The 26,167-nt window shown below is 39.2% G+C and overlaps 1 protein-coding gene across 1 annotated transcript; it reads left to right on the top strand.

The window, feature by feature from the left end:
- The first annotated feature begins 3,437 nt into the window (after positions 1 to 3,437).
- Positions 3,438 to 25,025, top strand: LOC140139188 (sacsin-like). The gene is made up of 7 exons (XM_072160968.1): positions 3,438 to 3,687; positions 9,624 to 9,715; positions 10,627 to 10,712; positions 11,767 to 12,025; positions 12,938 to 13,844; positions 14,333 to 15,607; positions 15,658 to 25,025. Exons 2-7 carry the CDS (start codon positions 9,694 to 9,696, stop codon positions 22,580 to 22,582), a joined length of 9,474 nt encoding a protein of 3,157 aa, XP_072017069.1. The 5' UTR covers positions 3,438 to 3,687; positions 9,624 to 9,693; the 3' UTR covers positions 22,583 to 25,025.
- Positions 25,026 to 26,167: the final 1,142 nt, after the last annotated feature.

The raw sequence follows: 26,167 nt of genomic DNA, 5'->3' as shown, positions 1-26,167 counted from the left end.
GTAAATTGACTAAATTCGGAGTAATGACCCTTCGGAGTAATGAACCGTCGCACAGTGGTCCAGGGCAAAGGCAAAATGTGCCAAAAGTCCAAATTGGTGAATATGAAATTTTTTACTTTTTTAACTTGTTTCTGGAAGAAAACATCATAAAGAATATTTTTCTACCATTATTTAATTTTTTGGTGATTTCCGGTAGTGTCATTTACCCCCGTGAACATGAAAAAGTACAAATTCTGCTCCTAAAGTGTTCAAAGTGGCATCTTTCAAAAACGAACTGTAACTTTATCAAGGAGAATGCCGCCAACTGCTTATTGCACACGATTCTTACCCATAAGTAACCAAATTAGAATATACATTTCAAATTGTGATTTAAGTTTTAATTTAGGAGTTAGGGTCAGTCAATTTGGTCCAAAATGCTCAAAAATTAGGCTTTTTGGATAAAATTTGCATTTTAGTTAGGATTTCCACCGATTTCCGCCAAAATTTTAATATGGATATTTGGACCAAAGTCTAACCTTTTCATTGATACTAAAGGAATTTGCGACTATTTGCGACTCTACGTGACAGGTCATGTTTTACGTGTCATATATATTCCATTTTTATTGCGCATCCACATGATACGCATACCTATTAACCGCAAACGACCGTAGTACTTGGACATGTCATACGGCTCTCACTGGTTGTATTATTGTGAGCCTGACAAAGACTCACAAACCAATTTAGAAGATGGGTAAAAATTTCTGCATTAAATTACACCAGTTCATTATACCTGTAAAATGTCAAGTGTGTAGCAGAATAAATTGTATGTATAATTAATAATAATTAGGGTTAGGGTTAAGGTTGGGATCGGGGTTTAGGGTTAGGGTGCAGAAGGTATTCTGCTGTTATTCCTGAAAACATTGTAAGAATGTTGTTATAGTGAAAATGCTGCAATTTGACTTAATGCTGAAATTAAATTGGGACGTAAACCCAGCAAAATCAAAATATGTATTTTCTTTCAACATAACGTTTTTTAAAGGACTCACAGAAAACGCTATTTAAAATGTCGATTCAAGTAAAGATCATAACGTTTTCATATTAACTTGTTTACAATGTTTATAATAGGGTTTAATTAAATGTTCTATATGATGTTCTTTGAAAGCATAACATTTTAGCAATGTTTGGCAACGTTTTATATCATAAAATTATATTTTATCATTTAGACAACATTTTAATAACATTTATTGATAGTATACGGTAGTTGTTTTAAATCATTTTCATAATCTTTCTTAAAATCGACATTATAAGTTATAAAACATTATACAACTTTGATTGGTTTGTATAACGTTTTAATATATTTTATGTTTGTGCAAGTTTAAAGAAACTCAGGTGAAATAATAACATGAATACGGGTTGAATTTCAACTATAATAATTACAAAACAAAATACGTTCTCATGACCATGACAAAATTAATGGTTGACCCCACTCAAAATGTGCATTTTGATAACATACACATTATTAAATGTACTTTCATCTGCTTCCACGGGTACACAAATTCCCAAAATGCTAATTTGCCTTTCAATAGACATGTGCCCGGGGACAGGTGTTATTTACTTTTGCAGTGAAAATTTAACTAACCAATCAAACCTCAATATTTTGAGGACGTGATACGTTTTTAAACTTTCATCGGGCTCTTTGAGTCGAGAAACGGCCAAAAATGTCAATTTCGACAAAATAAGACAAATATATAACATATAAATATTAAAATTTCACCCGACCAATCAAAATTAAGCATTTAAAAATCACTTTTATCAGATTATATGGGTCCACAAACCCTCAAAATTAGCATACCGACCAATCAAAATTCAGCAATTTGATGACGTCATACGGTTTCAAAAATGGCTTCGATGAAATCTGCGGTCCCCAAAACCCCTAATATACCCTTCTTTTCATGTTTATCTGACGATTATGTTCCGTTCCTACTTTTGGCACACTTTGAGGCGATTCTGGACCACTGTGCGTCGGAATATTAACGGTCCTTTGTAATAACGATCAATCCCCAGATCAGGAAAACATTCCAGGTGGCATGAAGTACTGTATTGCTTTATGTATGGAATAAAATATTTCTTTGTATTTTTTATCTAAAATTGACAAGTTAACTTGTCATTATGAGGTATATACTTATTTCTACCCGTTTCGTTATTGCCATTCATATTGTTTGTAAAATATAAATTAAATTAGTTTGTTCGAACGATATCAAAGTTGCGAATGGTAACGCGACTTTTGGGACATCATGTATTATGATTAGCATCATTAGGGGTAAATGTCTATACGGACCATCACGATATGTTAATAAGGGTCAGGGGTTACTAACCCTAACCCTTACCCTACCCCTAACACTAACCATAATAACCGTAATGGTTTAGTAAATTATCTGAGCATGTTTTAAACATATTAAAGCCATATTATAACATTTTTACACGATTAAATTGTACTTTATTAAACCAATATACCCTGCAAAAATCAAGACTCTAGGTGCTGTAGTTTTGGCAAAATCCAACATTTTGAATAAAACGCCGGAACCGGCGCTTTATTATTACGATGGAATTATTAGTCGAACGCATACACGATGTTCATAACACACAGTACGTGGCGTGCGGGACGGTGATATACACAACAAAGGGTCGTACCACAACATGACCGAAGGAGTGGTACGTATTGGCGACATGTGCGCTGGTAGTAAATTCCAATTTTCTTTGCTTTGCCGTAGTTGTTCGGCTCAAAAATAAAAGGGGATATATTTGACAGTAAAAGCTAACATTTTATGGCAAATAAATGCTTATCTATTTTGTTTGAAAATGTTATAATATGGCTTTAGTTGAGTAGGGTCAAGTACACTGATCAATTATGTCTTCTGTTTGATGCAAATCGGACATACGGTTTATCTTGCCCCCCCCGACCAAGAAAGCTGGCTACGCCCCTGTTTTACAGACTTTTGGCTTGATCTTTGACCAAGTTTGAAACAATATTCCATTAAATGAAAATGTTATGAACATTTATGCATTGTTACATATATGCATTACATATTAATATGCACTTTCAAGTCATATTAAACTTAAAATATTGATTATTGATACAAACCAATATAATACAACGAAATTTAAAACGTGTGTATTATAAAAACCGTATGTCCGATTAGCTTCAAACAAAAGGCGTATTGATCAGTGTTGGTTGCTCTACTCAATTAGACTGGTTAAAACATTCAACAATTATATCCATGCACTTTTCATGAAATAGGTGATTCCCCAATGCCGCGCAATTTAATTTCGTCTAAATTCATGCAATACATTGTCATGATTGTGCAATGTCTATTTTTAGAGCCAAAATTTCCAAACCAGTTATCATGTGGTTAAGTCTTCACCGGGTCACTGGTTTACGATTCAAAAGAACCTGTTCGCCTGAAAAGAACAAGCCTCATGTACATTAATATTTTCTCAGTGTGTAGGACAGAATGTGTCATTTAGGTGCAGATATTGAAATTTAATTCAGACAGGAATCGCAGGAAACTGGCCGCATGATATTTGTTTAATATTCTGGGCCCGATTAGCCTCCGATTCGGGAGCTTTTATTTATGATCTTCTGTAATATTGTGGGGCTTTAAGTGGCTACGTCTGCATGTAGGCCTACTGCTGTACTTTCGAAGAATGGTAAGTACACTGGATGTTAATAGAGAGCTTGCGAAATGGAGTTACTTTAACTTTAACTTTAACGTCTAGAGGATTATAGAGGATTATGTATTCAAAACCACTCTGCCATTAAAGCCGCTTGAAGTTAAACTTAACGCCAGAATCTATAGTGTGCCGTAAATTATGATGAAAATACGTCATAATTAAAACAATGGTTTGCATATTTCCTCATAGACTACATAATTACCACTTATGTATTGTCTAGTTAATAGACCAATTATTGGAAATCTAACTTGGTTTGGGTAAAAAACATGCCACATGATGCTAAAAATTACTGATTGAATTAGATCAAAATAAATTTTGTTCCAAACGTCACACTTCATATATACATTTGTGTGTGCTCATGACGTACACCAAATCAGCTTGCGGAACCAAGTTTTTGGCTTGACTTCAACGCCAAGGGGATTAAGTTCCAGTAAAATGGACTGATTTTACGCGACCCAGCAGTGTAGTGAACTTCTGCGAATTGCAGCTACTGTGAACATTTTTTTTACAACGTTGCGTGTCTTATAATTACACCTCTATATAACCAAATATGTTTGTACTGTTCAGGTATTTTATTTAATTATTATTTTATTCATTTAGGCCTACATTATGTACCCCAATTCAGCAGAAAGCTGGTCTAACATGTGCCACGCTATTATACGCATATTATAGGCCTATGGGTATTGTATGTCAACCAAATTATTCATTATTAAAAGAGGAGGCCTATTTGTTACAAAAATAAGAATGTCAGAAAAGGAGTATCCAGAAATATGTTGGTTGAAATTCAAAATTCTGGGAGTTTTTAAAGAACAAAATGAGGATCATTCGGGGAGATACATTTAATTCGATCAAAATGCAAAGAGGAGTCCTTGCCCTCCTAAAAGAAAACTCCTGGCAACGCCAAGGGGGAGTGGGAAAGTGAGGATAGATGAATAGATGGAGGGAGGGGATGACATGGAGAGGTGGTGATGGTGGTGAGGGGGGTGGGGGCTAGGGAGAGCAAACAGATAAAATGGGCTTGTGTCCTGATGGAAATATAAAATTAACAAAGCTGACGTTTACTGGAATAATAATTGAGCTTTTATTAATAATCCGGGACAATAATATAGGCATATCACAAGAATATTTAATTGAAACATGTTTAGAAGTATAATATTAGCGTATAGCTCATAACATAGGCCTAATTCCCATTGCATTGGTCATCGCCAAGAGATGTAATCCATGTTTATTCAAACTAAGCGCCTATTGTAATAAGTGTTACCAACAAACCACTTCAGCAAACAAAAGGGAGAAATTTGATGCAGTCGCTTTTACATACCCTTCTTTTGATCACCCATTGATACACTTCCCTAGTTTAAACAACAAGACGCTGTTGGTACAGAAGCCAATCTGACGTTCGCGTTGAAGTGAAGTTCAGCAAGAAATCGAATCGATATTTTTGAAGTTGCCGTTAAAGTTCCAGTAACTTCATTCCGCAAGCTCTCTAATATGGTGTTGCTTACGGGTAGACGCGGTATTGTTGGTCGAAGCAGCCAAAATAATCGATTTTCAATATCTAAATCAATATATTATTGAAAAAATAACACTTTGATGTTTTGCAAAAGTTTACACAAATCATACACTTTGGAAACTTGCTTGATTCATTGTTGTCAATGAGTTATGTACGTTTACAAAAGTGTTGTTGTTCCAGCCCTTTTATCTACTATTTCCATGTTACAACATAACTCAAGAACCAGAAGACCTACAAAAGTATATATGTGATATTTGAATTCTTCTACACACTCGCTATGAAATGATCAATGCAATTTTTGCCAAAGCTCACTAACATTCGCAAGATGCTGTGAACTACCAAATCGCAACAGTTTAAAATAGTTGTTATTCCTTAAAACCTTATAATTATGCTCGTGGTTAATTTCGGCCCGCCAAAAATCGCCCCACCCCTCTCTCGACCTGTCAAAAATCGCACCCCAATCGCAAAATTCCAATTTTCATTGCTTTGCCGTAGTGGTTCGACTCAAAAATAAAAGGGGATATATCTGACAGTAAAAGCTAACATTTTATGGCAAAGAAATGCTAATCTATTTTGTTTGAAAATGTTATAATATGGCTTTAAAGCGTTTCCGTACTGTTTTCCAAAGCCTTTTTAGAGCGTTTTATTAAAAGGCGCCCCATGAATGTGTGCCACAAATCGCTTGCCCCCCCCTTGTCGGCTGCCAAAAGTTGCTTGTCCGCGCTCCTTTCGGCTAGCAAACAATTTCTTGTCCCCCTCCCTCCCCAATTTTACCTTCCCACCAGGGCTCATAATTATTGCACAGCCCCTAATGCTTCCACATAGGCTAACTCCATGTTAAACTGCCAAAATAGATAGTGGGGTTCTTTAACTTTACCATAATGTTAATATATTAGCCTAAAATGGAGAGCAATCCTTCCCTGCAGTTATTACTAATATTATTTCAGCATTTTGGTAAGGAATAACAAAACTGTGACGGAAATCGTACATTATAGCTTTAACGAGCTACTACTAAAGGAGCCTCATTAGCCTCGTGTAGAATGCATAGCATGAGAATTTTTGATGGTGCCCGGTCGGCAACGGTCGCGATATTAAGTATTCATGAACCCGATCACGTGGTCTTATTTATTAGGTAGACATCGGCGCGATCAGGACAGGAAATACACGACCTGCTTTGTCTCATAAACAGTGGCGTACCGTGGCCGCTCCTACCCCGGGGGCTCAAGAAAATGTAAATTTTGCCGCCCCTGAATTGTGGCAACAGCCCGAAAAGGTTGATCCAATTTTTTTCCAGCCAGGATAGCCCTCGAAAATCTAAAAAAGCACTGAGCAAAAACCCCGGCGGGCTCGCACCCCCAAAGCCCCCTCAAAATACGCGAATGCATATCCCTGTTTTTATGAATGAAATTATGAGCTTTAATTGTAAATTAATAAAGCAACAACAAAGTATTTGTTTTCAAAACTCTTGCTGAAAAATCAATAACATCCCAAACTTTAATATTTCTCGACATGAGTAAGGTGTTTGACACGGTCGAAAGGAAAACCTTAAATCATAAATTAATTTAAGGCTTAAAAATCTGGATGAGCACGATCTCCATATTGGTCACAATTCTAGTGATGTCAAGTAAAGACAAGATATTATATTTCTTCACAGCAGACACAGGGGTCCACAGTTAAAGCCATAATATGTGATTTGCTCCACATCGAAATCCTCCATCCTGTTGAATTGATGTTTTTTGCATGATTGTAATGCCCATTGGTGTTCTAAAATACCACCTGAAAGACGAAGCCTGAAAGGAAGTGCTTAAATTACTGTAAATTTTTATATTAAATCCGGAGATCTCCATAAGGGACCGTTCACAAACACTTGTAAGGGGTGGGGGGGGGCTGATGCAAAAAAAAAATTGGGCCCCCTTTACAGACCTCGAAAATTTCGCCCCCCCCCCCTTTTTGACATAAAAATTATGGGTCAACCCCATAGAAAAGCATATAAACTCAATTTTCCAGGAAAATTTATGGTCATTTTTTTCAGGGCCCCCCCTTACGAGGGTCAAAAATTTTCAGGGCCCCTTTTTGCATCAGGCCCCCTTACAAGTGTTTGTGAACGGTCCGTAAACTCATAGTGACCACCCTTTCCCCACCATGACACACCTTACCACACCGTGACAACCCTCACCCCACCATGACACACTTTAATCCAACCTGACACCCCTTACCCACCCTGACACCCTTAACTCAACATAACACAACTTAACCCAACCTGACATGTGACCCCATTTATAACCTAATCCTGGCATCCCCTAACCAGCCATGACACCCCTTAAGCCACTATAACACCTCCTTAACTCACCCTAACACCCCTTATCCCACACTGACACCCCCTAATCCACAGTACACCCCAAAACAAACTTTAACTGTGCCCTGTGGTAAATCCGCGACCCTGGAGGTTTGAAATTTTCTTTTGGGGGTTGAGTTAGCAAACAAACTCATTAAGGGGTTAATCCCACCCTTACCCAAATAAAATGGGCCACAATAAGGATACCTGGAAGATTTCGGCGGTCGGTCACGTCGGTACGCCACGTTTTTCTGGATAGAACTCATCAATAGAAGTATTTTGGTGGTTAAATTATGAATTTTCAAAGTTTCCCATTCTGACCGGTCATTGAAACGAAATAAAATGACAAGGTCCAAAAATATCAATTGGGAGCAAAATTGGCATAAGCATATATTTACCTTTATATATTTCTTTATTTTAACATATATGCAAACATGAAACAAGCATATTGTGAAAGTATCAAAGGGTTTCTTATGAAATGGCACTTTACTAGTCAATGGCATAAATTATTTTTTCAAACCGAGGCATTGAAATCATGCATTTAGCGAACATTTGCCAAAAATCATCCAAGATGGCCGATATGGCACAATATCAAAATTGCACTAAGTCCAGGTAAACTTTTTTTTTCACAACCAAAAATTTCGATGTTATTGGGTTTAATATGACCAATTAGTAGGTGTATGCAAATTAAATATTAAGTGTCATTGAAGGTCATTGACTCATTCACAACAATAGAGGTTACCCACTTCACTCATCATGCTCATGTGTGACTTCTAACAAAAGGTGCTGGTTCCCGTAGTATTCCCCATTCAAAACAATTCAATACATGACCTCGGAGTTACATGCATGACTTTCGCGGGCTATTTTGAAACAGTTATGGTTGCACATTCAGGTACTTCTTTTAAAAGTTCTAAACAAGGTATAGCCAGCAGCAAGTTGTAGATGGTATGGGCCTAAATATAAGAAAACGTTTAGGGTTGAAATCAGGTGAAAAATACATCAAATGAGCACGAAACTTCACATTTATGTTCAGAAAGGTGTCTTCTTAGCATGATTCGAAAGGAGTATGGAAATTCCAAAGGGAAGCTGGTGATTTAATTTGTAACTCGAGATCTACTTGTTCAATATTTTAACCTTTTTACAGAGGGTATGATAGAGGTATTACTGGCAACTCTGCCAAATTTCAGTTCAGTAGGCCACGTTTTTCACCTGAAATTATTGACATGAATATTTTGTGCCATTCTTGAGCAGTGCTGAACTCAGCCACTGGTAATTAAGCGCACTGTGGCGATGGACCAATGTTGACTCGCACTAACAGGAAAATGAAATAAGTTATGTTGCTGTAATTTGCAAGATAGTTACAAAATATAATTGGCATTAACTTCCCCAATTTTTACAGAAAAATATTGAAAAATAAAAGAATGAGATCAATTTAGCAATGTCTGTGCAAGCAGTGCACAGTTGAGCTCCCTGCATGTCTATGGGAGTGTTCTAATCAAGTTGATGGTTCATTGGTCATCCCTACTATAATTATACTCGTATTATTGCATAGGCCTTTGTGTTTGAAGTCCTATGATTTATATAGTGGCAACATTTCAGGGCGTCCGTCGGACGGGTTGTCTGATGAATGGGACGAATTTTACACTACACTGATGTTTTTTTTGTTTGTTTTTTTTTGTTTTTTTTGTTTTTTGGAAAAGGGCCGACCCTGATTTTGGCCAATTTTGCGTCGGTCGGTGGAGGGCAAGCTAACATTTTGTTGGCCTAATAGTAGAATACCAACATGTAGTCAGTACAATATTCTGCAGAGAATCGTGTTCATGAAATTCACCATGCATCTTGGTGATAATCTCTATTCGGAAATAACCATGAAATCGACATTCCCTTTTAAAGGGAATTTTTACTTTCAATGCTCCGAGGGAACGCGGAAAATGTAAAACAGGGGAACTCGAAAAAAAAGTCGCATAAAAAAGTAAAACAAAAAACTCTCCTGGCGTAAATATTGAACGACCCCTAAGAACAATAATCGCTTATTGTAAATGTAATATTTCCCATTCTTGCCAACAGATGTATACGTGAAGGCAATCACAGAACAATTAAACTCAAGGATTTTTATCCTCGATGCTGGGCGAACAAGATGAGCAACTCCAGCAACAGTAGTAAGTTCAGCAACATTTGTTTTATAAAGAGTAATTTGAGGTATACTGAATTGAGGCCAGTATATAAGTTTTGTAATGACTTACTAAGTGAAGAGATTTCATACTTCTAGTCCAATAAAACAGTACTCACTGTGGACGTTTCGAAGTCTTGCAGACTTTTCAACACTGATGTTGTTGTGATGATCTTCTGTTTACCGCTGATGTTACAGGTTGCTTAGCAACGCGGTTGCCAGTTGGTTTTCCAAGAAGATCGTCAAATGCGTGAGTAAGATTGTATTGCCCCTCGTCCCTGTTCATGATGTTGTCTTGCTTCCTGATGTGAATTGCCTCCTTTATCCATCGCTTATATCTGTCCGCGTTGCTAAGCAACCTGTAATATCAGCGGTAAACAGAAGATCATCACAACAACATCAGTGTTGAAAAAGAAGTCTGCAAGACTTCGAAACGTCCACAGTGAGTACTGTTTTATTGGACTAGAAGTATGAAATCTCTTCACTTATTTATCAACAACAGTCCTGAGGAAAATGTTCAGTAATGACTTACTAGTTTGCGTTGCGTCAAATATTTGCAGAAAAAAAAACCGCAGCATGCCGCAACGTAAAAACGTCGGACTGTAAAAATATCATCTGTCGCCGTCGTCGTCGTCGTCGTCATCATCATCATCGCCATCATCACCATCGCCATTATTATCATCATCATTTTTTATTATTATTGTTGTTGTTGTTGTTGTTGTTGTTGTTGTTGTTGTTGTTGTTGTTGTTGTTGTTGCCGTCGTCGTCGTCGTCGTCGTCATTATTTATTATTATTATTATTATTATTATTATTATTATTATTATTATTATTATTATTATTATTATTATTATTATTATTATTATTATTATTATTATTATTATTATTATTATTATAACCAGGTCAATTTGGATTAGAACTACCACCTATATGCGTGTACATCAAACAGATATTAGACGAATATCCAGAAGGAGGTCAGATACTAAAAGTAAGTCATTAAAAAGATATTGGTTTATATTTGAAGGCCGAATTAAAAAAAAACTACTTTGCGTCTGACGTCAGGGAAAAGGCGCGCCGTGATTGGTTGCTGACCTGCGCAGTATGGCATTTTTGGTCTGGTTGACACGACGTCATACGCAAACAAGTCTTTATAATTCGGTCTTCAATTAAAATGTTACCTTTCGTGCAGTGAAGATTTAGATCTATACAAAATATAAATTTTGGAATTAAATTGTGAAGTTAATCTTTATAAAATATCAAACGGATTGGCGGTTATTATTATCATCATTTTTTAAAGGTCAAAATGCATTGATGCCGAAGTGCATCGAGCAGAGAAATAAAGTAATCAATTATTGCTAGCAGTCGCAAAGTACACATACAATGTAATTTCATTGAAATGCAACATAATCACGGAATTATTTAGCTTGATGTGAAAGGTCAAAAGAAATGAAGGTGCAATAATTATGTGTACCCCCGTTCTGGTGAATTATAGATTTTTTGGCAGGCCAAAGGGGAAGGGCAAGCATTTTTGGCAGGTCGAAAGGAGGGGGTTAAGCGATTTGTGGCAGGTCGAAAGGAGGGGGGGGCAAGCCGCGATTTTTGGCACAGATATTTTGGGCACTAATTCTATATTGCGCCCTAAAAATGTGTAGGAAAACGTTAGGAACACATTCAAATACGCAAAATGTCCTGCTCGCTGCGCACGCATTATATGATAAGACAATTTAAGGTTTTAAATTCGGGTTCCCCAAAATCTTGCATGTGTAAGGGGGGGCAAAGAATTTTTTGTCAAAAGGGCGGAAAAGGTTTTTTGGCATGTCACAAAGGGGGCAAAGATTTTTGGCACGGTCATAGGGGGGGGGGGGGGCGGGCACGCGATTTTTGGCAGACCATTTTGAATATTCACCACCTAATTATTGCACAGCCCCTAAAGAGAGTTCAATATTGTTACAGAAGTGGAAGGTCTATAAGTTCTACAGACAGCACTTCCCATAGAGGAGGATAGGAAGGAAATTTGGATTATAATCTTAACATTTTAACAGGAACTCCTCCAGAATGCTGATGATGCTGGTGCCCGGAAAGTCATCTTTCTCTACGACCAGACCCAGCACCCAACAGATCATCTATGTAATGATTCCTTGAAAAAGTTCAATGGGCCAGCACTCTATGCATACAATGACGCAACCTTTACGGACGAAGATTGGACTAACATCCAGAAACCTCAGCAGAGTGGAAAAGTTGACGATCCCACGAAGGTCGGACAGTTTGGTTTGGGGTTCATATCCATCTATCATATTACGGGTATGTATGCTTTAACAGTTCGCATCAGAGTCCTTTTCCACTTACCGATACACGACGCGACTTTATGCGTAATAGTCGGAAACACAAATTTCATTAATCACGTCGCCGTAAGTGGGATTTTTTTCGGGTTTGGAATAATGCTTAGAGATCTTGTAATGAATGATTTCCCCGATTATGGTACACTAGACATGCCACATATGAATGGTTTGGATACAAATCGATTCTCTTATATATCTACGCACAGTTTCCAACTCGATACACCCGAGTACACAAGCACAGCGAGTCTAACCTCTACAGTCTGTTTTTATACTACACGGTTGAGTGCATAGCATCATAAGAGCTGTGTGAGATCTAGCTGACTAGTGGAAAATACGGCATCTATGATTGATTTTTGTCAAAACCCCGAATGTTCCCTTCATTCAATCAGAAAAGTTTTTATTTCAAACGAAAGCTAACACTTCCCGCTAAGCATTTTTTTCATTCCGTCAACAGATGACGCAATTCAATATGAAAAATCTGTTGAAAACGACCTATTCAAGCACAATTTTTGACCAAAATGTAGGTTTTAAAATCTAAACCTAAAGTGTTCCTTACAATATTTTTCAAATTTTATGTCATTAAATGAAAGCGCACAATTATATTGTACATTATATTAGCTTCATTTCAATGAGCAATGACCAATTCTCTTCAAATTGCAAATCTTGTGCAAAACGTTTTTCGCCTGTTTTGTCATACGGTTGTAAATTCTATGAACTATGACTTTGCTAAAGAGCGCGTACAAATTGATATCTATGTCTGACGAAAACAGTATCAGGTGCAACGTAATGAAGCGTACATATCGCTTACCATGCGTATTTGCATTCTTGGAACAACAACATTTTATTCCTTCTGTTTACTGGTTTGATATTTCAGATATGCCGAGTGTTCTTAGCGGGGAAAATGTTGGATTTTTTGACCCACATGAGACGCATTTTGTGAGATTGGATCAAGAAGAAGGTGTAGTAGATAAGAGAGGTAAATGGTGGCGTATTTCAAATGAGCTCTTACAATCTGAGTTCAAAGGTCAATTTGTTCCATTTTTTAACCAAATTTTTGGATGCAGTGAGAAAAATTTTCAAACAGGAAAATATCCAGGCACCATTTTTAGGTTTCCCCTCAGAAATGAAGAGTCAAGAATTAGTTCGGTTCTTTATGACGACGCTAGAATTGCCGATTTATTCCAGTCTTTTCAAAATGATGCTGAGATTTCACTACTGTTTCTCAAAAGCGTCGAGTCAGTCTCAGTGTTTGAAAAGAAGAATGACGGCAATCCAAATGCCAAGTTACTCTTTAACGTAGAGGTATCTTCCGACAGTCGCTCACCCTTGCAATCAGAAAGATCAGAATTTATCAGGAAGAGTAAAGTAATGCTGCGATCAGACAGCACTAACGAAACTGCAGATACTAGCCGGAGTCATGTTCAGATAAAAGGTCTATCGCAATCGCATGAGAATACCAGTACTGATTACATCATCGTGAATGTTCTAAGAAGAAGTACCGGTTTGCAGTTGCTGCTGAAGGACAAGGACGTTAACTATTTGCCTTGGGTTGGAGTTGCAGCTAAAACCACTACTGTTACTGAAGGTAGAACATTCTGCTTCCTGCCTCTTCCTGAAGGCGAACAAACGAATTTGCCAGTTCATGTGCATGGGTACTTTGGACTCGGCAAAAACCGACGTAGCATCAAATGGCCCGATCATGACTCTGAACACGACAAACTCGCCATATGGAATAAGCAGCTTGTTGAGGATAATTTACCCGTAGCTTATGCAGAGATATAGTCAAAGAAGCTATCAGGCACAATTTACCATCGGAAATGGTATACCAGTTGTGGCCAGAAGAAGTGGACCGTCTTGACGGAGCATGGGAAAAGGCTTTCAAAACTGCGGTGAAGCAACTCGGCGGAAAGACAATCTTATACGCGAAGGCTGCCGGTGGTGAATCATGGAGAACTCCAGCTGAAGTATATGTTGACACGGACCAGGATCCCTTGATTCAGAAGGTGTTGACTCATGACAAGAAGCGAGGACATCCAGTTGTGCACGCACCTTTACATGTAGTACGAGCCTTAGAGTGGGGAGGAGTCAACGTTAGAAAGGTAACACCTGCTCTTATCAGGGAAGTCGTCAGGAATGATCCTCTAAAATGGTTGTCAAGGGAGGAAAAAATGTCTCTACTTCAGTATATCCTGCAAGACCACAGGTTCTCGGATTTGAAAGGTGTACATCTGCTTCCGCTACAAAATCATCAATTTACTGCATTCTCCAGCTCCAAACGTTCCATACCCATATATCTGCAGGACAAAGCTATCCCGATCAACATTTTCCCCAACATGGAATCACGATTTTGTTCTAATGAATGTCCCGTTGAGCTGACTTGCACTAACGCCATATCAGCTACTCAACTGAGAAGACTGTATACAAGTGATGTACCTTCTATGCTTAAAGACAACTTGCCTCCCAACTGGGTCAATGGAACCGGTGTTGTCATCTGGAAATCAGGATCAAGATCACAACCTCTACAAATGGATTGGCTGAAGAACCTCTGGACATGGCTTCGGTGTAGTGCAGTATCACTGGATGATCTCAACAATCTCCCTCTTATCCAACTACAAGAAACCGATGGTATGGTGCATCTTGCACGACTTCGTCAGAACACATTGATATACAACAAGGACACTAGATACAGTGACTCGCGTAAGCTGCTTTCGAATAGTATTTGTTCGTTTCTTGAATCCCTTGGAGTTGTTGTGTTCAAGGAAGATCTCCCAGAATGTGTAGTTCAGCATGGAGATATCTCAACATACATACGCCCTGGAAACGGAGAAGGTGTTATGTACATACTGGAAAATCTTGGGGAAGCAAAAGACCTGCCGCACGAGGTAGCACAAGCATCAGCAGACCTGAAAGACGAGCTTGCTTCACTTCTTTCCACGGAGATCCAGTCTTTCCCGCCGAAGTGGTTAACAATTATCCGTCAATTGCCAATCTTCAAAGCAACCAACGGCGGGTATGTGACATCAACAGAATGTAAATACGCGGTACCGTCGGGGCTCTACGGCATTCCGATCCAAACAAAACAACTCCAGACTCCATTTGTAATATTAGATCACGTGACTACTGGACTATGTACAGCGTTACGTATACAAACGTTAAGCAAGTACAATTTAGTGAAATTGCACGTACTTCCACAGGTAGATGGTCATTCTGTCTATAGCAAGGAAGAATGTGACAGGCTGATGACATGGGTATTAGAAGAAAATACTGCATTTGATAACGACGTCAAAAACGTGAGATTTCTTCTAACTTCAAGTCAGACATATTCAAGTCCTAGTGAGTTGTTTGTGCCTGACAGTAAGTTACTGGTGAAGTTGTTCCAAGATTCTCCAGTTTTTCCAACTGGTATCTACGCTACCGGAAGGCTACTAAACCAGCTAAAGAGAATGCTGAAATCAGAATCACAAGTAACAACAGATGAGCTATTTGACTTAGCAAAGGAAATAGAGAAGACCGGCGATCAGTCAAGGAGCAGAGCGTTTCTGAAGTATATTTCCCGATACTCCTACATTCTTAAGTATGTCCTTAACTTTCGAGGACGATACGGGTTACTAGGGTCTCGTCTCAACGACATAGCATGGGTGTCAGGGGAGTACACGCGACCGCCAACGTACCAGCCTCTGCCCCTTGGTATGGCACGTCCCAGAGGCTCCACAAACCAAACCAAGTCAAACTTATTGAGGCAGCACCACTTGTAGGATCTGTAGCGCCACTTCTTGATTTGAAGGAACATGATGATGCCTTTTCAAAGTTTTTTGGATGGAATCAAAACTTGACGTCAGCTTGTTCAGTGAATGATGTAGCCACACACTTAATAAACCTGCACAGATGTACAAGTTCTACACGTTACATGGGTCCGATGGTTGAACAGATCTACAAGTATATGGCTGACAAGTGCTCATATGATACTCAACATCTGGAAACATTCCGAGAATTGTTACAAGCCAAGTCGTGGGTGTGGCATGGAAGTGGCTTCACAACACCAGACAAGGTAGCATTTAACAGCAGCATTCAGCTTGGAAACCTGAAAGCTCCTTTGTTTGTGGTCCCACCACAATTGCAAGATGATGAACACAAGCAAGTCATGACCATGCTGATGAAGTTAGGTGTGAAAGAATCTTTTGCTGCAGAAGACTTCCTAAATATCTTGAAGAATCTACAACAGTCTCACAACGACATGGCTCTTAGTAATACCGATATGGCGGTTGTACTGGATATTATCAAGGCCCTGACCTCTTATGAAGACCTGACCACAATACGTGATCAAATTCTCGTTCCTGACGTTCATGGAGTGCTGCGACCATGTGCAAAATTAGTCTACAATGGGGACACCGAATATGAGGATGAGGATTCAACACCTGACAGTTTCGAGGGATTCATGTACAAATATGACAGTATAACTAATCATCAAGCCAGACTGCTCGGAATCAGAACCTGCCGAGATATTCAACATGATCAGTGTTCAGTTGATGAAGGATTTGAACACCCGTTCGGGCAACGTGAGAAGTTGACTACTCGCTTGAGAGGGATTTTATCAGAATACTCTCATAATCCTGATGTGCTGAAGGAGCTTCTTCAGAATGCTGACGACGCAGGAGCATCTGAAATACATGTGGTGTATGATCCAAGAAAGCATGATGGTGCCAAGATAGCAGGAGAGTCTTGGAGACATATTCACTCACTACCAGCAATATGCGTCTACAATGATAAGCCATTCACAGAAGAGGACATCAAAGGTATCCAAAATGTTGGCGTTGGTGGGAAAATCTCTGATACAACAACAACTGGTCGTTTTGGTATTGGATTCAATGCCGTGTATCTGCTCACAGATTGCCCTACATTTCTAACTCAGAATAAGAAGAAGCTGTGTGTTTTTGACCCGCATGTCAAATATGTTCCTCGTGCTACAATGGCAAAACCAGGGAAGTTATACACCAACGATGACCGCAGTGGAAATCGAAGATTTCTGGAAACTTATCCCGACATGACGCAAGGATATCTTCAGGAGTTCAACGAATTTGATCTTGAGAAAGGCACAATGTTTCGATTTCCTCTTCGACCTCACGGCACAGAGTCTGAGATTTCAGATAAATGTTACGGCACTGACCAAGTCAAAGATATACTTGTAGATTTTCAGAAGGTGGCTGAGGAAGCTTTGCTATTTCTGAACAACATAGCGAAGATATCCATTTCTGAGATCGATCAACGGACCGGTAAACTGAAATTAAAGTATCGTGTTTCAGCCAATATTTCACCACAAGACAGGGCAAAACGACACGAACTCGGCACACATCTGAAAGAGTACAAGAACGTGTCAATCAAAGAAATACCTGTAATAAATCGTGTATACACCATCAACATGACTGACTCAAACAAGAAAAAAGAATCATGGATGATTTCGCAGTCTATTGGTCTGGATCAGTCTGCGGCAACAACCCAAGAGGACTGCGAAGCAGGCGAATTTATGACGAAAACATATCTGCCTAGAGGAGGAGTTGCTGCATGTATACATGGTGGTGTGTCTGGCAAAGCCTTCTGTTTCCTGCCGCTACATATCAACACAAATCTACCAGTTCATGTGAATGGTACATTCCGGCTTGATCATTCTCGTCAAAATCTCAAAAAAGGCGACAAAGATCCGATACACAAATGGAATAAGTTGCTGGCGATGTATGTTATCGGGCCAGCTTATGCACACCTCATTGTTGCGGCTATGAGGATTTTCCAAAAGTCAATGCGCTTAGATGAAGCCAGTCAACAGTTCCGTTGTTGGAAGTATGATAAGTTGTTTCCAAACATGACGTCGACGTACTCTATGCCTCATGATATCTGGAAACTCGTTGGCATTTCGGTTTTGAAGTACATAGATATGAAAGACCTGAAAGTCCTGCCAGTTATCAAGAATTATAACGGTAAAACAAGCCAATTTACCGTTGTATGGTTTAGTCCAAAAGGGCGTACCGGCGATCCCTCAAACATGACAAGCGGTGCGTTCTTTGATGATTTGTCCAAGCTTGATACCTTTTCAAGCGAGGGTGCCAAAAGAGTGTCGTCTGCTTTCAGGATTTTCTTACGGGAAATCGGGTTCAACTTGATATCCTGTAGCGAAAGCATTGGCAAGTCTTTCAAAGCTGAAGATGTTGGTGTAGAAGCAGAATTCATTTCTCCCCAATGCTGTGCACAATATGTCAAAAAAACGCTGACTCATGGGTTACCGCGCAGAATAGATGATACACCCTTCATGAATGCATATGCTTTCAAAATTGTAGTGGAATATTGTCTAGATGGGATAGGCAAGGTTGAGGACCTACAAGGTCTAGCTTTTCAACTGGATGGACATGGTATATTAGACGTGTTTTCAACACGTGACCCAAAGTACTTATCATTTAATCATTCACTTCTGCCAACCCTTCAAGGTCTATTTCTTGACGCTGATGTTGTTGCTCTCTTGTACAAGTGGGCGGACAATATCAACAAAAAGGAAGAAACTAAAAGAGCAGAAGATAAAGCAAAAGAAAGCAAAGAAAGGGCTGGAGGAAAAGATACAGGAAAGAAAGGTAAGCAAGAAAGTGAAGGCAGAAAAGGTACATCAAAGCAAGAAGGTGAAGTAGGAAATGAGAGAGAAAAGGAAAGTGAAGGAAGAAAAGGTAAAGCAAAGGCAAGTAAAGACGAAGGAGGAGAAGTTACAGCAGAGGAAAAGAAAGAATGCAGTAAAATGGATCTCTACCAAGCCGGCATACTAAAAGAGTTCACCATACACGAGTTGGCGAAATTTATGCATACGAATTTTCCGCCAAATTGGAAAAATCCACCACATCATCTGCAGTGGTTGCAACTAAGTAGAGAAAGTCTCCCACAAGCCTACTGGTTACAAAGTCTTTGGAATTACGTTTACCTGTTGCACAATGGCGACAACCCTTGTGATCTGCAAGCTTTGGCTGACTGGCCTATAATTCCGACTACATCCGGGTATCTTGTGTCACTTAGTATGTCCAAATCTGTCATGTTTCCTGATGATTTTATCAGTAGTGGCAGACGCCTACTGGGAATACTTCAGAAACTCGACTGTCCGGTGGTGGACGAAAAGGGCATAACGGGTCCGCACTATCTCACCCACTCAAAAAGCTTGAGTATCAAAGCTATTCTGCGAAGGTATTTGGTTGGACCGAATAACCGCAGTGAGATTCTCGAGCTTATCAAACACATGATTGAAAAGGAGGGGAAAGCAATCGTGCCAGGCAAACTAAATGACGATGAATGTGACACACTGCTGCAATACTTCCAAGAAGGAGATGAAAAGTTATCTGCTGATGAAATCCAGACTATTAAGCGGCTTCCACTGTTCTGTCTAGTCAAGACTGGATCAAGAGAGAGCATTCACACCGACTGTTACACTATAGAAGAAGACATCAACCAATCTGCAACTTTGGAATTGGTGGAATCCACTGCAAGTATCACATTCCTGAAGCACAACAAGCACTTGGAAAAATTGTATGAAGTGCTAGGTATAGAAAGAATTACATTGCCACGTATCTACATGAAATTCATTCTTCCAGAAATGAAGCGATGTTGTCTCAATGATAAGTTACGGCATGCAGTATTCATACGAGATGAAATTATTGCACAATCTTCAGAAGAAGAAAAGGAGCAAATTTACAAAGATCTAAGCCAAGTTGCATTCATCGAAGATCAGAATGGAGAGGTGCGGTCAGCAAACTCTTTCTTCGATCCGAACAACTATTTTTTCTCAGCACTACTGGATCCCATTCAACTACTACCTCAGAATTTCCGTGCAGATGTATGGAATCAATTCCTGATTGACATTGGTTTGAAGCATTCAATGACTAAAGACATTCTCATCATGTTAGCAAAGAGAATTGAAGAGAAAGCAAATACATGCATACATGTAGGGTCAGAAGAAATTAATGACTTGACAAGCATATCATTCAAACTCATAGAAGAGCTGCAGAGGAATGAAGATCTCCTGGATGAAGACACCCTAATGGGCATATCCGAAATCAGGTTCGTACCTTCTGTAAGAATCGATCCTCAAAATGGTATCACAACGACTGTAGAACCAAGTGACTTTATCTGCTTTCGAGAGTCTATTCCAGAGGCCTATAAAGATCTAACGTGGACAGTTGCCCCTCTGATCGCTTCATCTGGCGTTCCGAAGGAGATATTCGCATTACATAGCAATAAGAAACCTTGGAAAAAAATTGGAGAGATCAACATCCACAAGCATTTAGGAATAGCGACAGTGCCAGATCTAAAGATCGTGATGAAACACGTGAAGCTATTATGTACACAAATTAAGGCAGCAGAGCAAAATACTTTTGAAGAGAATGGCGAACTGGATGACCAAGCGAGACTAGAGTATTTTCAAACAATCCCAACGATAATGGAGTATTTGGAGAACAAGCTTGACGGTAATGAGACACAGATCAAAGAGGAACTGCAGCAGACGCCCATATGCACCGTAGGGGATAAAAGGGACAAGCTTGTGAGAGCAAATCAACTTGCTGAAGACATAGATAAATCCTCAGAAGACCATCTGAGACCTTACCTCTACCGTTCTCCTCGCCATCTTGGCGGTTTTGACAACCTCCTGTGTGTCCTTGGTGCGGAGAAGGAACCCACCTTTCTACAATTAGCCAATGTGTTGGAAGAAATACACGATAGATGTAGGGATGGACCTATGAATGAGAGCGAAAAGAGAAGTGCATACGCTGCTGTCAGAAACATGCTCATCTTGTTTTCAAAGAGAGGAGACAACAATCAAGATGATCTAGGCAATGACGTAATCCTTTATCTGCCCACAACAGAGAACAAGCTTAGACCATCTTCGAGTCTTCACTACACCGATCTTGATGAGATAGAGTCTGTAGGCAAAGAACAAGATATCGAGTTGGTTGCCTCTGTGAAAGCAATGTTTTATGACTTCGAGTATTCCATCCCAATAAGTGTGACAAATTATTCAGAGCTGATTGAGTTATTGCCAACACATCTTCGTCCAGAGAAGCTCGTGACACAAGAGAAACCATTAGACACCAATATTCATTGCAGTGGAGGCACTCAGTGCTCAATTCTACAACAAATGAAGGAGCTAGTGCATTCAGATGACTTGCAAATAATCCTACTCAGGATTATCTACCATCAAACAAGCAAATATCCAAGCGAAGAAAAGCAACAGAAAATTGCAGATTTACGCAAGTTTGATAGCTTTGTTTGTGTGCAAGAATTGAAGACAGCATTCTTTGATAGTAGCGGAAAGCGTATAAGTGACAGATCTCGATCAAGGGATATATTGCTGTCTTCATCCGGCGTAGATAGTCAGGACTTTGTTATTCATATTGGTCACACAGATATCTCTGAAGATACAGAGAGCGGCTCGATATTTTTTCTTCCGTTGGCTCAAAGCATCGATCGGATTTGCAAGTTAGGGCTGGACCAGTTCCATGTGTGTATATTGAAGGACATCCTCATAGCTTCACCTATCCAAAGAAAGAGAGTCCTTGAAGCATACAAAGTTCCAGAATATAGACATCTAATTAGCGAAAGTCCAGGCTCCATCATTCCAGAAGATGTTTGCCGCCTTCTTGAACATGACATTTCTCATAGGTTCCAGGTTGGAGAAATGGCAGCTTATCAGAAGTCCGCACATGATGACGACAATGGTGATGATGATGATGATGATGTCTATTTTATCTACGTCAAAATTCTGGAAAGTATTCCTCCTGCTGATGACAGGACTGAAGAATCAAAAGGTGTGAAAAACGTTGGCCTTTTTTTCGGCATTTTTCGACGGAAAAAAGCCGGCGAATCAAAAAGTCATCACTGGAGGTATAAAATAGACATAGGTGGACTTGAGCCCATTGTTGTCAGTGCAGACAAGCTGTTCAAATTCAGGCGATCTGCAGAAGTCCCGGCAGATCAAGAACACTCTGATACTGCTGAAGCCACAATCAATTCTGGAATCCGAAGTAAATTGTCAAGGGCCATCCCTTTGTCATACAGCGACATATCAACACCTGACCCAGTGAAGGCTAATTTATGGCGAAGGCAAGCTTGGGAAGATTTTAAAACGGTGAAAGTGATATTTGAGAGCAACTGCGCAGCATCGTTAGCGTGGCAAGCTTTCATTCTTCATCAAGCTGCTGAGAAAGCTCTAAAAGCGGTCATCTTTCAACTGCATGGCACTCAAACGATGAGTCACAATTTGTACGCGCTAGTATCTGACGTGAATGCTCATACAGCAGGTGCAGAACATGCCACGAAGTTGAGGGATCCAGTCCGTCAACTGCTGCAACTAGGATGTGATGCAATTCGACCTCGCTATCCACAATATTCACAAACAACTGGAGCAGTCTATGAGGAATTGCCATTTAATACATCAAAGGCGCTCGAAGTTTGTGAAAGCATTCTTGAAATTGCAGATGAAATTCTCGGCAACTCCGATTAATTTTAGATTTATATTAAATTTATTAAAAATACTAACAACAAGGTCAAAATGTGTTAAAAGATTAGCTGAGCACATTTAAAAGATGTTGTTTGAAAGCGTTTAATGGTGATCAGCATCGACCGTGCTGCACTGCACCATTAGCTAACCCTGTTTGCCGCCCTCTTTTGCTTACTTTTCACGCTGAACACCATTAAAAAATGATATGCTGCCCTCTAGAGCTAAATCACTGATCCCTTGTTCTCAAATGTATAAATCATGCGTAAAATGAATTTAACAAATAGACGAATCTGGACTCGGCTGTCTGCCAAACTCATAATGATAATATGCAACAACTTTTTGGGTTGCATCTATTGTAACTACTCAAATATGTATATAGATGTATAAAAATTCAAATAGGTAGTCGAGTTTCATGCCAAAAGGGCAATCGTCATATGACACAGTGAAATGCTTTGGAGGAACAACCATCAATGTGAATGAATATACATTCCATGGTGTCAACACAGCCAAAGTCTATCCCAGAGTCATCAGAGATAGTCAGAAAGTGAGTAAAAAGTTGTTATATAGATGTATTATATGGAAGACATGACCTCTATAATCTTCCACACGGTGTAGATTGAAATGGAGTCGCCCATTCAGGTAACCCTATTTGAAATTCACACTCCCTGTGTGGAAGATTAAGGTCATGTCTACTACAGAGGGTGTCTGGATTTCAACTAGAATAGCTCATTATATATAACGTCTCAATATGATTCAAAAAGTTGCTAATATTCTTCTCTGTATCAAATTTTGGGCGAATACTATGTACATCAAAGAAATTGTTTGTTTAATAATTTGTAAAGATTTCATGGATGGTGGCAAACGTACTTTGTATAGATGAGTTGACTTCTGACGCCAATGCCTGGCAGTATGCGCACGCATCATCACTATTTCCATTGTCTTTTTGCCTAGTAGTATGCGCGCGCATCATATTTTGTTTAGGGCTTGTGTTTTTAAAACTCCCGCCACATCACAATAAGGCTATTGAATAGTGTAGTGGTTGCATGGGGTTCACTCAAGTATATCGATATACCAGTCCCTTGCCTTTGTTGATAAACATTGAGGTCAACTCATCTACAGATTTCATTATTATTTTGTATAGATTTCATGAATAGTGGTACCATTTGAATTGTATTTCTTAACCATTATTATGCTACTTCATAGCACTTTTGTGATCATTTTAGCTGATATTTTGCTCTACTCGTATAGTAGCAAGTTACTGGATATTCAAAATTTTAAGTGCAGTTTATTATTAATTTTGGTCCAGGCTAACAATTTAACCTGAACATAATGAAAGCTAAACTGGTGTTGTTTAGAACACGGCAAGGCAAGCTCTTATCTGTCTGAAAAGAAAAGAGTGGAAAGGTATAACCAATTAGGAGTTACCTTTGATTCACATCTATCATGATGATTGGATAAATATTTGAATTACTTCAAACATATCTAGGCGCATAGGAGTTTTTCGTAGAGTGAATACCTTCCATGGAAAACTGTCAAATCAGTTTCAAAAGCCCTTGTTTTGACTGTGCAGTTTTGATTCATGTTTGATTTATATAATATCTACATCTATATTCTTATTATCATGTATATATACATACTATGTATTACATAGTCTTCCACTGACACTGTTAATATTTGTATTAAAATAATGTACTATATCAATTCTCATACAGTAGAATATTCACTTTGTATTACAGGATTGCCTTTATTCAGTACTTGACAAATAATATTTGTCAAAAAAACAATACAGACAAGTATGCAAAAGACAGTAAATGGATCGAAGTGTGGGATCACAGTTGTTTGTTGGTATTGACGTATTGACCAATTTTGCTTTGAAAAGTTCAAAATGATTATGTAACTAAAACATACTAGTACTTGACAAGTTGACAAGTATAAATGTCTTGAAATGATTACAAACATTTCTCATGACTTCTTAATATCTATGTATCAAATTTTGGGTAAATACATCGCATGTATATCATAAAGAAATATAGCTAGGAATGTAGTTGTAAATATTTCGTTAATGTGTTAATTTAATGAACGCTGAGACGAATATATTCGTCTCAGATGAACGTTAGCAAATTTAGGTACTTGAGAGTATACCATTTAAGTCGATACTTGCATTTTTATACCCGCATGCGAAGCATGGACGGGTATATTGCCATTCTGTGGTTATACCCGCATGCGAAGCATGGACGGGTATATTGTTATCCTGTGGTTTCTTATACCCGCATGCAGCGCATGCAGGGTATCTTCCCATTCTGTGGTTTCTTCTCCATCTCCTTCTCCTCCTTCTCCTTCTCCTCCTATCAAACACATCATTCTGTCAAGGCTAGCGCTAAAACTACAAGGGCCCCAGGGTCCATATGTGATACACTTATGGGCCCTACCCCGTAGATGTGCCTTTTGCCCATCCCGGCCCCAGAGGTCAAAGGTCACGGGCCCCAGGGGCCCAAATGTAAAAAACACAAACCATGCCGTTTCTCATCAGATGGAGCAACCTCAGGGCCGTGAGTTGGTACACTGATAGCCCCAGGGGTACTCTATAAATACAAGTATACATGAACCCCATATGTTATATATTATGGGCCCCAGGGCCCCAAATGTTAAAAATAAGGGGCAACAGATTGACAAGCCTAGCTCTAAAGCTACAAGGGCACTAGGGCTCATATGTTGCACATGTATAAGCCCTAAATTGTAGATGTGCCTTTTGCCCATTTTGGCCCCAGATGTACAAGGCTAGAGGCCCCTGGGGCCCAAAGGTTAAAACAAAGGGCCGGCCGTTTCTCAGCAAATAAAGTAGCTACAGGGCTCAGATTTGGTACACAGATAGGTCTTCAGTATTATATTGTCATATGTATATATGAACCCCATATGTCACATAATATGGGCCCCTGGGCCCCAAACGCTAAAACATAGGGCCGGCTGTTACTCTGTAAATAAAGCAGCTTTAGGGCTCAGAGTCAGTACACATATTGCATCTTAAAATCACATTGTTATATGTATATGTGAGCCCCATATATTACATTATATGGGCCCCAGGGCCCCAAACGCTAAAACATAGGGCCGGCCGTTACTCAGTAAATAAAGCAGCTACAGTGCCCAGCTTGAGTCTACTGATAGCACTAGAGAATTAAACTTCAACATATGTCCATGGACCTCATAAGTCAAATATTATGGGCCCCAGGGCCCCAAATGTTAAAACAAAGGGCCGGCTGTTTCTCATCAAATAAAGCAGCTTCCGGGCTCAGAATTTGTACACAGTAGCACCTGAGAATTATATTGTTACTAACACCCCAATACCCCCTCCCCCACACACGTAGGACTAAACAGACATATCCGTATTATAATTATTAATATAATATTTGGAAATACCAGCGTGAAGCCTTAAGGTTGTTCCAGTTAAATTACATACCCATTGGCTGTTCCATTTAATTTACATACTCCCTCTGAAATGGTCCCAAAATAGGCTGTTCCGTTTAATTTACATACTCCCTCTGAAATGGCTGTTCCATTTAAGTTACATACTCCCTCTGGAATAGTTTTCCC

The sequence above is a fragment of the Amphiura filiformis genome, chromosome 18 (genome assembly GCF_039555335.1).
Source record: "Amphiura filiformis chromosome 18, Afil_fr2py, whole genome shotgun sequence".
Classification (NCBI taxonomy): domain Eukaryota; kingdom Metazoa; phylum Echinodermata; class Ophiuroidea; order Amphilepidida; family Amphiuridae; genus Amphiura; species Amphiura filiformis.
The sequence above is the reverse complement of the archived record's forward strand: the minus strand, read 5'-3'. Positions and strand labels throughout refer to the sequence as shown.